Genomic DNA, 13,184 nt, shown 5'->3' on the forward strand with positions numbered 1-13,184 from the left:
GTGATTTTGTGTCTTTGTTTTTAGACTTTTGCGACAGCAGCTGAGGTAGAAGAGGAAGCAGAGAAGACATCAGGATCTGCTAAACGCAAACATGATGAAACAGGTCAGTTTCATTCTCCATCCATCCATTTTTTTAACTACTTGTTCGAGTTCGGGTCGTGGGGGCAGTCGGAAGTTCAGACTTCCCTGATAGCCTCATTGCTGGATCTGCCCAGGGGCCTCCTCCCAATAGGACACAAATGACCTTGAACAAGAAAGCCTGTTCTGCTGTTCAGTACAGTACAGTAAACCACAGCACCTAGGAGTTGCCCAGGAGGCATCCTAGTCACATACTCAAACCACCTGAACAGAGTTTGATTTGCACGGTCAGATTTTGTGGAGGAGAAGCGAATGTGTACAGCATAGTTTTTGTTGGCAGGGCTCTAGAGTGCGTCACAAATGTGACCAAATTTTTCAATGGTGCGACTAAAATAAACCTTAGGTCACACCGGTGCAACCAGCTGTTCGAGTAAAAAAAAAAAAGAAAAAAAAGTCTCTGCAACTCTGAAAGTCCAGATATTCCTGTAGTCTTTAGTACATGTTTGAAAGTGCAGGTGGATAGAGAGAGTTGAGTATCTTGAATTAAGCGATATTGATTCATTAAATCCTGAATAGAGTTTTAAATATAAATGTATTTTGCCAGAAACACCAGAATCTCAGGTCAAAGCTCACAAAACTATTTCAACAACCACCAAACAGCAAATGAGAGAGCAGGTAAACAGATTCCACACAAAGACGTAAACACAGAGCGGACCCGACACATCAGAATCAGCTTTCTCTTTCTCGGCTTTCTCACCCAACGGCCTGTACACGGACACACCGTCGGGGCTGAAAGCCGACAGCTCACTGATTCTGATGCGTTGGTGGGTCCGCGCTTTGTGTTTACGTCTTTTTTTTTTTTTCTTGATTCTGAGTAGCAGGTTTTGTCTCTCTCAGACCAAAATTCACTGATCCAGCAGCAAAAGAAGCAGCAAACTGCGCTTCACATTTGATAAACATCGTCATGAATTCCCTCTGACATTAGGGCTGTTCGATATAACGATATATATCGGATCCATCTTCATCTTCAACCGCTTATCCGAGGCCGGGTCGCGGGGGCAGCAGCCTAAGCAAAGAGGCCCAGACCTCCCTCTCCCCAGCCACCTCCTCCAGCTTGTCCGGGGGAATACCAAGGCGTTCCCAGGCCAGCCGAGAGATATAATCTCTCCAGCGTGTCCTGGGTCTTCCCCGGGGCCTCCTCCCGGTGGGACATGCCTGGAACACCTCACCCAGGAGGCGCCCAGGGGGCATCCTTGTCAGATGCCCGAACCACCTCAGCTGACTCCTTTCGATGTGGAGCAGCAGCGGCTCTACTCTGAGCCCCTCCCGGATGGCCGAACTTCTCACCCTATCTCTAAGGGAGAGGCCAGCCACCCTTCGGAGGAAGCTCATTTCCGCCGCTTGTATCCGCGATCTCGTTCTTTCGGTCACTACCCACAGCTCGTGGCCATAGGTGAGGGTAGGGACGTAGATCGACTGGTAAATTGAGAGCTTCGCTTTTACACTCAGCTCCCTCTTCACCACGACGGACCGGTGCAGCGTCCGCATTACAGCAGCTGCAGCCCCAATCCGTCTGTCAATCTCCGGCTCCCTTCTCCCATCACTCGCGAACAAGACCCCGAGATACTTGAACTCCTCCACTTGGGGCAGGAACTCATCCCCGACCCGGAGAGGGCACTCCACCCTTTTCCGGCTGAGAACCATGGCCTCAGATTTGGAGGTGCTGATCCTCATTCCCGCTGCTTCACACTCGGCTGCGAACCGTTCCAGTGCGAGCTGGAGGCCCTCACCTGATGAAGCCAACAGAACCACATCATCCGCAAAAATCAGAGATGAGATTCTGAGGCCACCAAAGCGAAAGCCCTCCGCCACTTGGCTGCGCCTAGAAATCCTGTCCATAAAAATTATGAACAGAACCGGAGACAAAGGGCATCCCTGGCGGAGCCCATCACCCACCGGGAACGAGTCCGACTTATTGCCGGCAATGCGAACCAAGCTCCTGCAACGGTTGTATAGGGATCGAATGGCCCGTAGCAATGGGCCAGACACCCCATACTCCCGCAGCACCTCCCACAGGACACCCCGAGGGACACGGTCGAATGCCTTCTCCAAGTCCACAAAACACATGTAGACTGGTTGGGCAAACTCCCATGCGCCCTCAAGTACCCTCGAGAGGATAAAGAGCTGGTCCAGTGTTCCGCGACCAGGACGAAAACCGCATTGTTCCTCCTGTATCCGAGGTTCGACTAGCGGACGAACTCTCCTTTCCAGCACCCTGGCATAGACTTTCCCAGGAAGGCTGAGGAGTGTGATCCCCCTGTAGTTGGAACACACCCTCCGGTCCCCCTTCTTAAAGATGGGGACCACCACCCCGGTCTGCCAGTCCACAGGTACTGCCCCTGATCTCCACGCAACATTGCAAAGGCGTGTCAACCAGGACAGCCCTACAACGTCCAGAGCCTTCAGGAACTCGGGGCGGACCTCGTCAACACCAGGGGCTCTGCCACCAAGGAGTTGTTTAACTGCCTCAGTGACCTCGCCCCCGGAAATTGGCGGGTCATTCCCCTCATCCCCAGACTCTGCTTCCTCCTCGGAAGACGTGTCAGTGGGATTAAGGAGGTCCTCGAAGTATTCCTTCCACCGCCTGACAATTTTCTCAGTCGACGTCAACAGCGCTCCACCAGCACTATACACAGTGCAGGTAGAGCACCGCTTTCCCCTCCTGAGACGCCTGACGGTTTGCCAGAATCTCTTCGAGGCAGTCCGAAAGTCTTTTTCCATGGCCTCTCCGAACTCCTCCCACACCCGAGTTTTTGCTTCAGCCACTGCCCGAGCCGCATTCCGCTTGGCCTGTCGATACCTGTCAGCTGCCTCCGGAGTCCCACAGGCTAACCAAGCCAGATAGGACTCCTTCTTCAGCCTGGTGGCTCCCTTCACCTCTGGTGTCCACCATTTGGTTCGGGGATTACCACCACGGCAGGCACCAACCACCCTGCGGCCGCAGCTCAATGCAGCAGCTTCGGCAATGGAGACGCTGAACATGGTCCATTCGGACTCAATGTCCCCAGTCTCCCTCGGAATGCTGTTGAAGCTCTGCCGGAGGTGTGCGTTGAAGATCTCACGGACTGGGGCCTCTGCTAGACGTTCCCAGCACACCCTCACTACGCGTTTAGGTGTACCAGGTCTGTCCAGTGTCCTCCCCCGCCACCTGATCCAACTCACCACCAGGTGGTGATCAGTTGACAGCTCAGCCCCTCTCTTTACCCGAGTGTCCAGAACATATGGTCGCAGGTCTGGTGATACGATTACAAAATCGATCATCGACCTACGGCCTAGAGCGTCCTGGTGCCACGTGCACTTATGGACACTCTTATGTTCGAACAGGGTGTTCGTTATGGCCAAACTGTGATTAGCACAGAAGTCCAATAACAAAGCACCGCTCGGGTTCAGATCAGGGAGGCCGTTCCTCCCAATCACGCCCCTCCAGGTCTCGCTGTCGTTACCCACGTGAGCATTGAAGTCTCCCAGCAGGACAACAGAGTCTCCAGGTGGAGCACCTTCCAGCACCGGATATCGGATGACGATATAAAAACATCTATCGTTTCATTTTACGCTATCGTTTGTTTCGTGGTATCGCAAAATAAACTGTTTACAGTAATATTTTTTAATATTTCTCTTATATTTAATATAACCACACTACGTATGGACAAGCGCCTGTTTTTATGCGTTGTCGTTAGCAACAACGACGGTAACACCATCGCGTGTCCGCTTGTTTATGTTCCACATAAACCTTTCACAATAAAGCTCAAGATCCTGTTGAGACTTTTCAAAATAAACTGAATCACGTGAAAGAGCAGAGTATTTACGGATGAGAATTAAAAAAGAGCCGCCAGGTGCTAAAAAATAAACCTTAGACTCAAACGTTAGAACAGGCTTTTCCCCGCAGCACGCCGTGTAATAAATACTCACAAAGAAAACGGCGGCCGTTACAACTTATGTCTAAAAATGTATAGTTTCATGCATCAGTTAAAACACTCGACTCCAGCTACATGACGCGCAGCTGGAAACGCTTCACGCAAGTCGAGCTGCCCGAGATTCACAGAATTTACAGAAAATGTAACATTTTTGTGATTTATATCGTTATCGGACGATAGAATTCTTATATCGGGATATGAGATTTTGGTCATATCGCACAGCCCTATCTGACATTGGCTGTTTTGCTTCCACCACGATAAAAATCACACTTCATGCACAGCTGTCTCTCTCACTCTCTCACTTTCCCGTCTCAAATCTCTGTTTTGTGCATTATTCATTTGCTCATTACCCACCAGTCTACCGTTGTTTACAGCGCTGTCGGTCGCCGTCTATTTTATTTTTTTTATACCTCAAATGACCTCGAACAAGAAAGCCTGTTCTGCTGTTCAGTACTGAAGAAATGTAAACTTTATAAAATTATGCAAAATCGCAGAATAGTTTTAAGGTTATCTGCTGTAAAAAGCCAGGCCAGGAAAATTTCCTTCATGTCATAGAAATCAGTGATGATACCCAGCCCTAGTGAGTAGCCTAGGCCCAATAGAAGTGGATGTAGCTGTGGGTAATGAGAAAAGATGAAAAGAACTATTGATAACTTTTTTGTTAAGTCCTGATCCGTCTGAAATTCATAGCCAGTGCTCTGACACAGAGCCATCAACCTCTGAACGCTGAAAAAGCACAATGTATCCAGAAAACACATATGTCGTGATGAATGCACTGCGCAAGTGTCCCCTCTCACCACTGCCTTTCAGTGGCAGGCAGCAGCAAACAGGTCATCAGAGGAGGCTGATGTGATGATTAAGTTTAATATTGTCTACAATATTGCCAAAGAGTGCCAAAGCACTTTAAGCACAAACACAAGATTGTTAGTTAATCATTTACAAATCAATATTGTCTTTATGGACATCAATTTCCCCCCCAAAACTATACTTCAGCAATGAGCAGGGCAGTGTTGGAAGGAAATTGAATGCAAAACAATAACCAATATGCACATACAGGTAGAAATCTACAGGACTACATTTCCAAAATAAGAAATCCTTGGCTAAAGGCCACACTAGGTGTTTGGAAAATGGTGGCAAAAGAAATAAGCTGCAGAAGAATATAAAAATATTAAAATGGTGTGCATATGATTCGGAATTTACACCAAATCATGTAGACCCTAGTTTTAAAAACTGGATAGGTAAAGTAATTACATTGATATGCGGTATTGTAAAGGAAGATGAAATTGTGAGTTTCCAAACTTTAAAGCAAACATTTCATTTAGAAAACCAAAACAACTATAGATACTTACAGTTAAGAAACTTTTATACTCGAAACATTAAAAACCAAATACCTACTACAGCGAGGCCATTTATCCAACTCTTTTTAAATGCTCATAAGTCAGAAATTAGGAAAGGTGTAATCTCACAAATATACAAAAGTCTTCATGATCTCAGCAATTATTCAACCAAGTATATAAAAGAAAGATGGGAGAAAGAGGGAGGTCTGGTGATTACAGAAGAGGAATGGCAAAACATTTGTTCTTTTCATTGGAGAAGAACAAAATCACATATTTGGAAGTTCTGCTAGAAAAGTTTTGCTTGTTTTTTCATTACCCCAGCTTTAAAGGCGCATTATGATGATGGAAGTTGTGAATGTTGGAGGAACTGTGGCTACGAAACCTCACACCACTACCATATAATTTGGGATTGTAAGAATATTAAGAATTACTGGATAGAAGTCCATAAAGTGATGCAAAACATATTTAGTACATATTTACACTTTGATTTCAAATCCATATTTTTAGAATACATACCCTCAGACATAAAGGGTATGGATAAATACTTACTTTGTGTGCTGCTAGCTGCAAATAAAAAGGCACTGACCAAAAGGATCCACCAACATTAAACAGCTATATTGATGTAACTTTGGAGATTCATAATATGGAAAAGATTACTTATTTTAGTGAATTTTGAGTATGAGAAATATGTAAAACACTGGGGAAAATGGCTCCACTGTGTGAGTTCCATAAGGCCATCATTGATCATCAATATCATTGATATTCATCACTGAAGGACTGGCTGTCTAAATATTTGTTTATTTTGTTTGTTTTTTATAATAACGTACTAATCAGCTACTTAGTGTGTTGGCTTTTCAGTTGCCATCTCTCTGGATGTATATAGTTACAAACTGTATCTAGTGGCATTTGATTAAAGCATTTATTCAATACATTCCGTATATAGTTTCAGTTAGGTTGTTACACATATGAGAGTGGCTTCTGTCTGGTAAGAGGTCATGAGTTTAGTTGGCGAGGGGAGACAGAGTGCATTTGAGGTCGAGACACACACACACACACACACACACACACACACACACACACACACACACACACATAGTAGGTAGACTCATTTCTAGGTAAAAGTTCAGGCCTAGTTTGCAAAAAAAGTGTACATGTCAAACTGCAGTGTTAAGTGAGGCGCTTGAAAAATTTGAGTGTGCCTAACTAAGGTAGTCATCTACCCTGCTGAAAATTGTCTCATTCAACTAGTTCAACTTCAACAAAAGCATTTAGATTAAACTTAATCCTATATCATCTCTTAGGAGAAACAGGAAACTTTATGCTTGACAGAAATAGTTTTATTTAAATGGAGATTTTCCCACATCGCCCTGTTAGAAGACAGCATTTAACTTGGGTATATTTCAACAAGAAATGAAAGTTGTTACTGTCAATACTGCCTGTGACCTCTCATTTCTTGTTTTAGAGGAGAGTTTCAATTTTGTGATGGTGGACGAGGTGGGAGAGACTGTGGAGAAGGAGGCGGTAATTACCAGGACAAGAGGTCGACCCAGGAAGAGAACCAGGCAGACCCCGGGTCAGTGTTGGGAAGGTTATTTTTAAAATGTATTCCACTACAGATTACATAATACATGCACCAAAATGTAGTTTGTAACGTATTCTGAATACTTTGGATTACTTAATATACTGTCATTGCTTTTCACAACTACATGAATGTAGCAATCACATCCTGCAAATTCCTGTTTGTTTTTGGCTTGTAAGCCCAAATCTGTCTGAATAGACAATATATTTACTGTAGGGGAGAAAAGACTTATGTTAACATAAGATAAGATGTTTGCTCGGTGGCGAGTAGCCTTCAGTAATAGTAATAAGTCACGTAGATACTGAAGTGGCACATAACCCAGGAAGCTACCACAACTAAAGCAAGGTAGTTGCAGCAGGCTAACGTTAGTTTTTAAAAAAGAACTTCCAGATGTTTCTTTAGGTTGGAGCCTTTAGACCAGGAGTGTCAAACTCAATTGCACAGGAGACCAAATATCAAGGCACACTTTAGGTCGCGGGCCAAACAAGATAAACATTTACTGAACACTAAAACAATGTTTTTTAAACATGAATATGAATTAAAAACAGACAGGAATATTATTCCAGATTAAATAAACTTAAAAAAAAAAACAACTTTAATTTTAAATATTTTGCTCTCCATAAAAATATATCCTGTCAAAATTCTGCAAGTTAGAAATATGAACATGCTGCCAAAACCCCAGAAAAAAATAAATGAAAGCATTCACAAGGTTGGAGCCGCATGTAGACGGAGCTGGGCACTGCTTCAGGAGTGGAACTAATAACCCGAGGGCCATTCAGTGTTTAGTTGATGGTGTGTCGTACTTTTCCTTGAGAACTCTCCCATTAGAATGCAGCTCCATCTGAATCTGCACAGGTGCAGTTTCCACGTCAATTGTAAGTGGGTTGTGAAGCAGCTCGAAATTCTTCAAAGTCACCAAAGCACCGTGCGTGCTCAGTGCGCTCAGTTTATCAGCAAAGTGCGCTGACTTGGTTCAACATTACTTGGCAACAGAGAAAGTGAGGCAGGTTGCACTGGTGCATTTGTGACAGCTTCACTTGAAATGCCTTCACCACATCATACATGCCATGTCCATGAACTGACAGGTTTCCTTGCTGAGCTCAAAAACTCTATTGAGAACTTTTATCCCAACTCAGTCAGCAGACCTCTGTATGATGAGGAATGTCGGCAAACTCTGAATCTATTTCCCACATAAAAGACTGAAATTGACGGTGATTTAAACTTTTAGCTCAGATAAAATTTACGGTTTGCGTTACGGTGATCATTACATGCTCCATTTTTAGGACTTTACCACACAGCCTTTCCTGGTGTGTGATGCAGTGATATGCTGTTAACTCACCGGTACAGTTCTCCTCCTGCATCTTTACTCACATCCTGCTGACTAGTCCGCTTTTTTTCACCGTACAACACCGGCGCTCCATCTGTTGTGAGTCCAACAAGTTTGTCCCAGAGCAGTTTCATGTCGGTTACACTTTGACATACGTTTCTGCTCAGGCTCACATTTGCCAAAATCTGCGTTTTGTCTGGACACAAGACGCTGCACACCTTCATCATGAAGCTCTTCAGAGTGCAAGGCTGATGTGGCTTTCTCCTCTGATGCAATAAAACTTGCTTTCACAACAGCTTCACTTTGTGATTTTGCTCTGGTGAAAAAAGTCTGCTGACATGTCAGATTCTTCTTTAGCTCTTCTACTTTCTGTAGTTTCTGCTCAGCATTTAGGTTTTTCAGCTTATCCTGACGTTTTGTCTCGTCTTAAATTAAATTCCTTAATTACAGCCACATTAGCTCCACTAATAAGACACACGGGTTTACCAGCATGTCTGTGAACATATATTCAGTCTCCCGCTGCCGGCGCTGAAAGGCTCTGCTTTCAGAATCAACTTTCCATCTCTTGTGCTGTCTCCGGGTCGTGTAACTGACGCACATACACAGGACACTTACATTAGACCCTCTCATTGTGTGTTTTGTTTGGGTTTCCAGCAATGTACCAAAAGTAGAGAGGGCCTAACATATGAAACAGAAAAATACGGCAGTTTAATCCATTTATTTCAATAAATTATCACCTATTTAAGCGGTAACTATAATGGAATACAGTTACTCATATTTTGTATTTTAAATATGTAACATCCGTACATATATTCTCCAGTGGCTGGCATCTGGGATAAAGTCGTGTCAGAGCTCTGAGACATGAAGCTTAATTAATCTGTTGTTTCCTCCCACAGTGAGAAAATCTGCTAGAGGGAAACCAGAGAGCACAAAAGATGAGACGGAAGAGGAGGAAACAACAGAACCACTGCTTCCAGCTTCTGTTAATCCCACTTTATCACAGGACCGAGACTCATCTGTGCCGCCAGGTGACGGCCAGGCGGAGAGCCAGAGGACCGAAGAGGAAGCAGAGACCCAGCCTGATGCTGCACCTGCCCCTGCTGGACAGCAGCCAGAGTCTACGTGTCCTGATAAGGAGACAGAGGAGGGAGAGGAGAAGGATGGATGGAGCACGGTTGGCATTAAAGGTACAAAGAGCTGCTTTAAATCAACAAAATGCATCACTCTGACAGCGAAAACACAGTAAACTGAATATTAAAAGAAAAATTGTATAGCCTGCTTCTGTTAGCCTACTAATAGCTTTGAGATGCATTTCCACTACCTTGTGGTGGTGGTAATATGTTTTGTGGTTGGTGCTAAAGGCCCCAGTGTGTGCCAAGAATATATCCCACACCATCATCCGCCTGAAATTTTGATACAAAGCAGGATGGATCCAAGCTTTCTGACCCTGCCATCCTAATGTCACAGCAGAAATGGAGACTTTTTTTTCTTTTACAGCGTTGCTGATCCTGTGTGAATTGGTCCCTCAGTTTTACGTTCTTAGCTTAGAGAAGTGGAACCCAGTGTGGTCTTCTGCTGTTGCAGCTCATCTGCTTCAATGTTGGATGTGCTGTGTGTTCAGAGATACTCCTCTGCATACCTTGGTTGTAATAAGTGTTTATTTGAGTTATTACATTCTCATCTGAACTCAAAAGTGCATTTTCTTCCAGTGAACTGCTGCTCATTTTGTCTTTCAGACGATTTTGTGTAAACCCTAGAGATGCTTCTTTGGGAAAATCCCATCAGTGAAATGCTAAGATTAGCAAACATGCCACATTTAAGTCCACGAAATTACTTTTCTTCTTCATTCTGATGCTCAGTTTGAATTTCAGCAGGTCATCTGACCATGTCTACATACCTAGATCACTGAGTTGCTGCCATGTGATTGGCCGATTAGAGATTTACATTAATGAGCAGTCAAACAAGTGTACCTAATAAAGTGGCTGACAAACATTTCACCTTTTCAAATAAATCAAAAATCATTTGTTTAATTACTTAAGTTATATTTTAATATTTTACAAACCCGGTGGCTCCTGCAGCAGATTTGTTGATGATTAATGTGTCGCTCTTTCCATTTTCAGTTGTGGGCAAACGCAGGAGGGAGCTTGTTGGACCTGAGGCAAAGCGATCTCGCTCTCAGTCTCCGTGTGTTGTAGCAGACTTCAGACTGCCTCAGTTCAACCCCAATAGCCCCCTCGGTGAGACACACACATAAACACACACGCACGCGATTCAAATGCTGTGTTAACACTTGTCTAATTTTCCTGTTTCTACTCCTCTGCAGGTCAGGAGTTTGTGATCCCAAAATCAGGATTTTTCTGTAACATCTGCTCTGTTTTCTACCTGAATGAGAAGACCGCCAAGGAACTCCACTGCTGCAGCCAGAAACACTACAACAACCTGCAGGTACGCATGCGCACACACCATTCAGTACACAAAATCACACTCTTGGCCTAACGATGTTTGGTTTCTCACTTTTCTGTTTTTTTTGTAGAAATATTATGAGAAACGTCGACAAAGAGCTTCAAAAACGTCATCTCAGATGTCTCAAGGCTCCGTTTCTGACTGATGGACCTGATCTACTGATTATTTTAACACATCACTGTGGAGAACAAGCCAATGTTTTTGATCCTACTAGTTCAGAAACTAAACTAATCACCGTGTGGTACCTTTTGTTGTAAATGATATGTCTTCATTCATAAATTGTCTCCCAGCCTTTCAGTTAATGTTTTGTTTTTGTTTGTACAGGCTGGTGAAGAGCACAGTTTTAAAATGTTGTTATTATTTTATCTTTTATGTGAAAATGTTATTGAAAAATTAATAAATATACTTAACAGGTCATCAGGAGGTACCTGACAGGTGTTAATAGTTTATTAAATCTTTTTTTTTTTTTGGTCATTTACATCTTTGGCTTCAGTTTCTTTAGAAGAAAAGGGTCCATCAACCTGAGTGTGTCTCACACTTTCCAGACTCACTGGCTCAAGTTTGAAGCTGAACAAACCACCAAATTCGGTCAGAAGCTGTGAGGTTCAAAATGAGAAAGCTGAACTCTTGATAAGAGAGGTTTAAGGCTTAAGAGAATTTTAAGTGTCTGTGTCGTTGTTTTCACTCTTTAACCCAGCATTTTAACATTGAGACAGTAATATTATACATACCACATTTCATTACAAGGCAAATCAGTGTGCTTAACGGAGAAGAACACAAAATCTTGGTTTACGATGCCAAATGGAAAACGGCAAAATCTAATTTCAAAAAAACAATGTCACCTTACTGCCACTAGAGGTCAGTAAATAAAGCCCAGAGTTTGTTTGAGGCTGGTTGAAGGCACTGAGATGTAAATACACTGTGCGGAGGTGGAGCAGTGCCTTGTGAGAACAACACATCTGCTTAACCTCCTCTCATAGTAGGTGTGGGGCTGGAGATGAGAATGGGAAAGCACTCAGACAACTGGACACAAAGACCCCAAAACACAAACAGGACAAGTAGACCATCAGTGGTACATTTATTTAAAATAAATCAGTCCCCTCATCAGAGTATATGATTCTTTCTCACGCACCTTTGTTTTGTGTCACCCTGTTTTTTCATCTTTGATGACACAGAATTCCTGACTATCTTTCTGGTGTGCTATAATTTTATTATTTTTATATAACCGTTATTAGTTCCACACGTGGGAAATTTGTTTAGTTACAGCCTGTTAGGTTCAAAATTATTGGGGATGGAGACAAGAGAAAAACCACAATAACAACACTGGTCCGGTCGGGTTGAGTCAAACGATGATTTTAATGATCACACGCGTGGGAGATGGACACTGATGCAGACAGTCTCAGATCTCAAAATGGTGGAGCATTGCTCAAACTCTTATAGCCTCTGGTGCCTCCACCTTATCATAAAAGCCTAAACATTCACATGCTTTCTCTCACACAGCGCCTAAGCTACGACCTTGGCTCCCTGTTTATCTGCTCCTGCTGAGATGGGGCAGAAAACTCCAGTATGTTCTGTTCTCTTCTAATCAGACAAATAAGGCGATGACTTTCTGCAAACAGTATTTCTTATAACTCAGCAGTATAATGCATCATAAAACAATATCATTCATTCACAATAAATCAGCAGTCTACTTTAATGCAAATCAGTTTAACAAATGCAATAGTTATCACCTTCTTCTAATTCAGGAGAATAATGCAAACTAAAACTACATAATAATTCACAATCTTTAATTAGGGGTCTAACATGGCATAAAATAATATTATAATCTAACAAGCCAAAACTGGACAGTGCAATGTTACAGCAGCGAAAATTTAGAAAAAATACTGGAATATATGATAATAAGAATAAGATACTGTACACAATAAAACAGAATAAAATACAATTTAGTCAGAAAAAGAGAATTGCACATGTGTGGATTTGTGTGTTTGGTCAGCTGCAAAATCTTTGTTGTGGAGTCTGACAGCTGTAGGAAGGAAAGACCGGCAAAATCTCTCCATCCCACATCATGGGTGCCAGAGCCTGCCACTGAAGGAGCTGCTCAGTGCTGTCAGAGTCTCCTGCATGGGCTGGGAGATGCTGTCCAACAGGGATGACAGCTTAGCCTCCATTCTCCTGTCACTCACTGTTAGAGAATTGTAGATCAATATGGTTGTCATTGTGCAAGATGATTAGATCTTTAGCAAGAATGCTCACCTCTTTTCTACACACTGGTTCGTTAAAAGGTTACGCCATACATGGGGTGACTAGGGACATCAGTGAAAGGTCACAGTGATATGTGGTGTAGCAGAAAATGTCACACACATCACAGGCGTACATGTTCACATGTGAGTGTCTTAACTGTCATATGATAAATGAAATGTTTGTGT

At 43.2% G+C, this 13,184-nt stretch overlaps 1 protein-coding gene across 2 annotated transcripts in view; it reads left to right on the forward strand.

Annotated features, from left to right (window-relative positions):
• The window catches only part of LOC308395109 (uncharacterized protein), a 44,233-nt gene extending 33,060 nt beyond the window's left edge, over positions 1-11,173 (forward strand). For both annotated transcript variants that reach the window (XM_080879782.1, XM_080879783.1), the window contains 6 exons: positions 25-103; positions 6,852-6,962; positions 9,192-9,482; positions 10,416-10,532; positions 10,619-10,740; positions 10,829-11,173. In XM_080879782.1, the coding sequence (XP_080735908.1) occupies positions 25-103; positions 6,852-6,962; positions 9,192-9,482; positions 10,416-10,532; positions 10,619-10,740; positions 10,829-10,903 (795 nt within the window). In that variant the 3' untranslated portion in view covers positions 10,904-11,173. The remainder of the gene's footprint in view (positions 1-24; positions 104-6,851; positions 6,963-9,191; positions 9,483-10,415; positions 10,533-10,618; positions 10,741-10,828) is intronic.
• Positions 11,174-13,184: the final 2,011 nt, after the last annotated feature.

This window comes from Rhamphochromis sp. 'chilingali', assembly GCF_963969265.1.
Source record: "Rhamphochromis sp. 'chilingali' genome assembly, chromosome: 1".
Lineage (NCBI taxonomy): Eukaryota > Metazoa > Chordata > Actinopteri > Cichliformes > Cichlidae > Rhamphochromis > Rhamphochromis sp. 'chilingali'.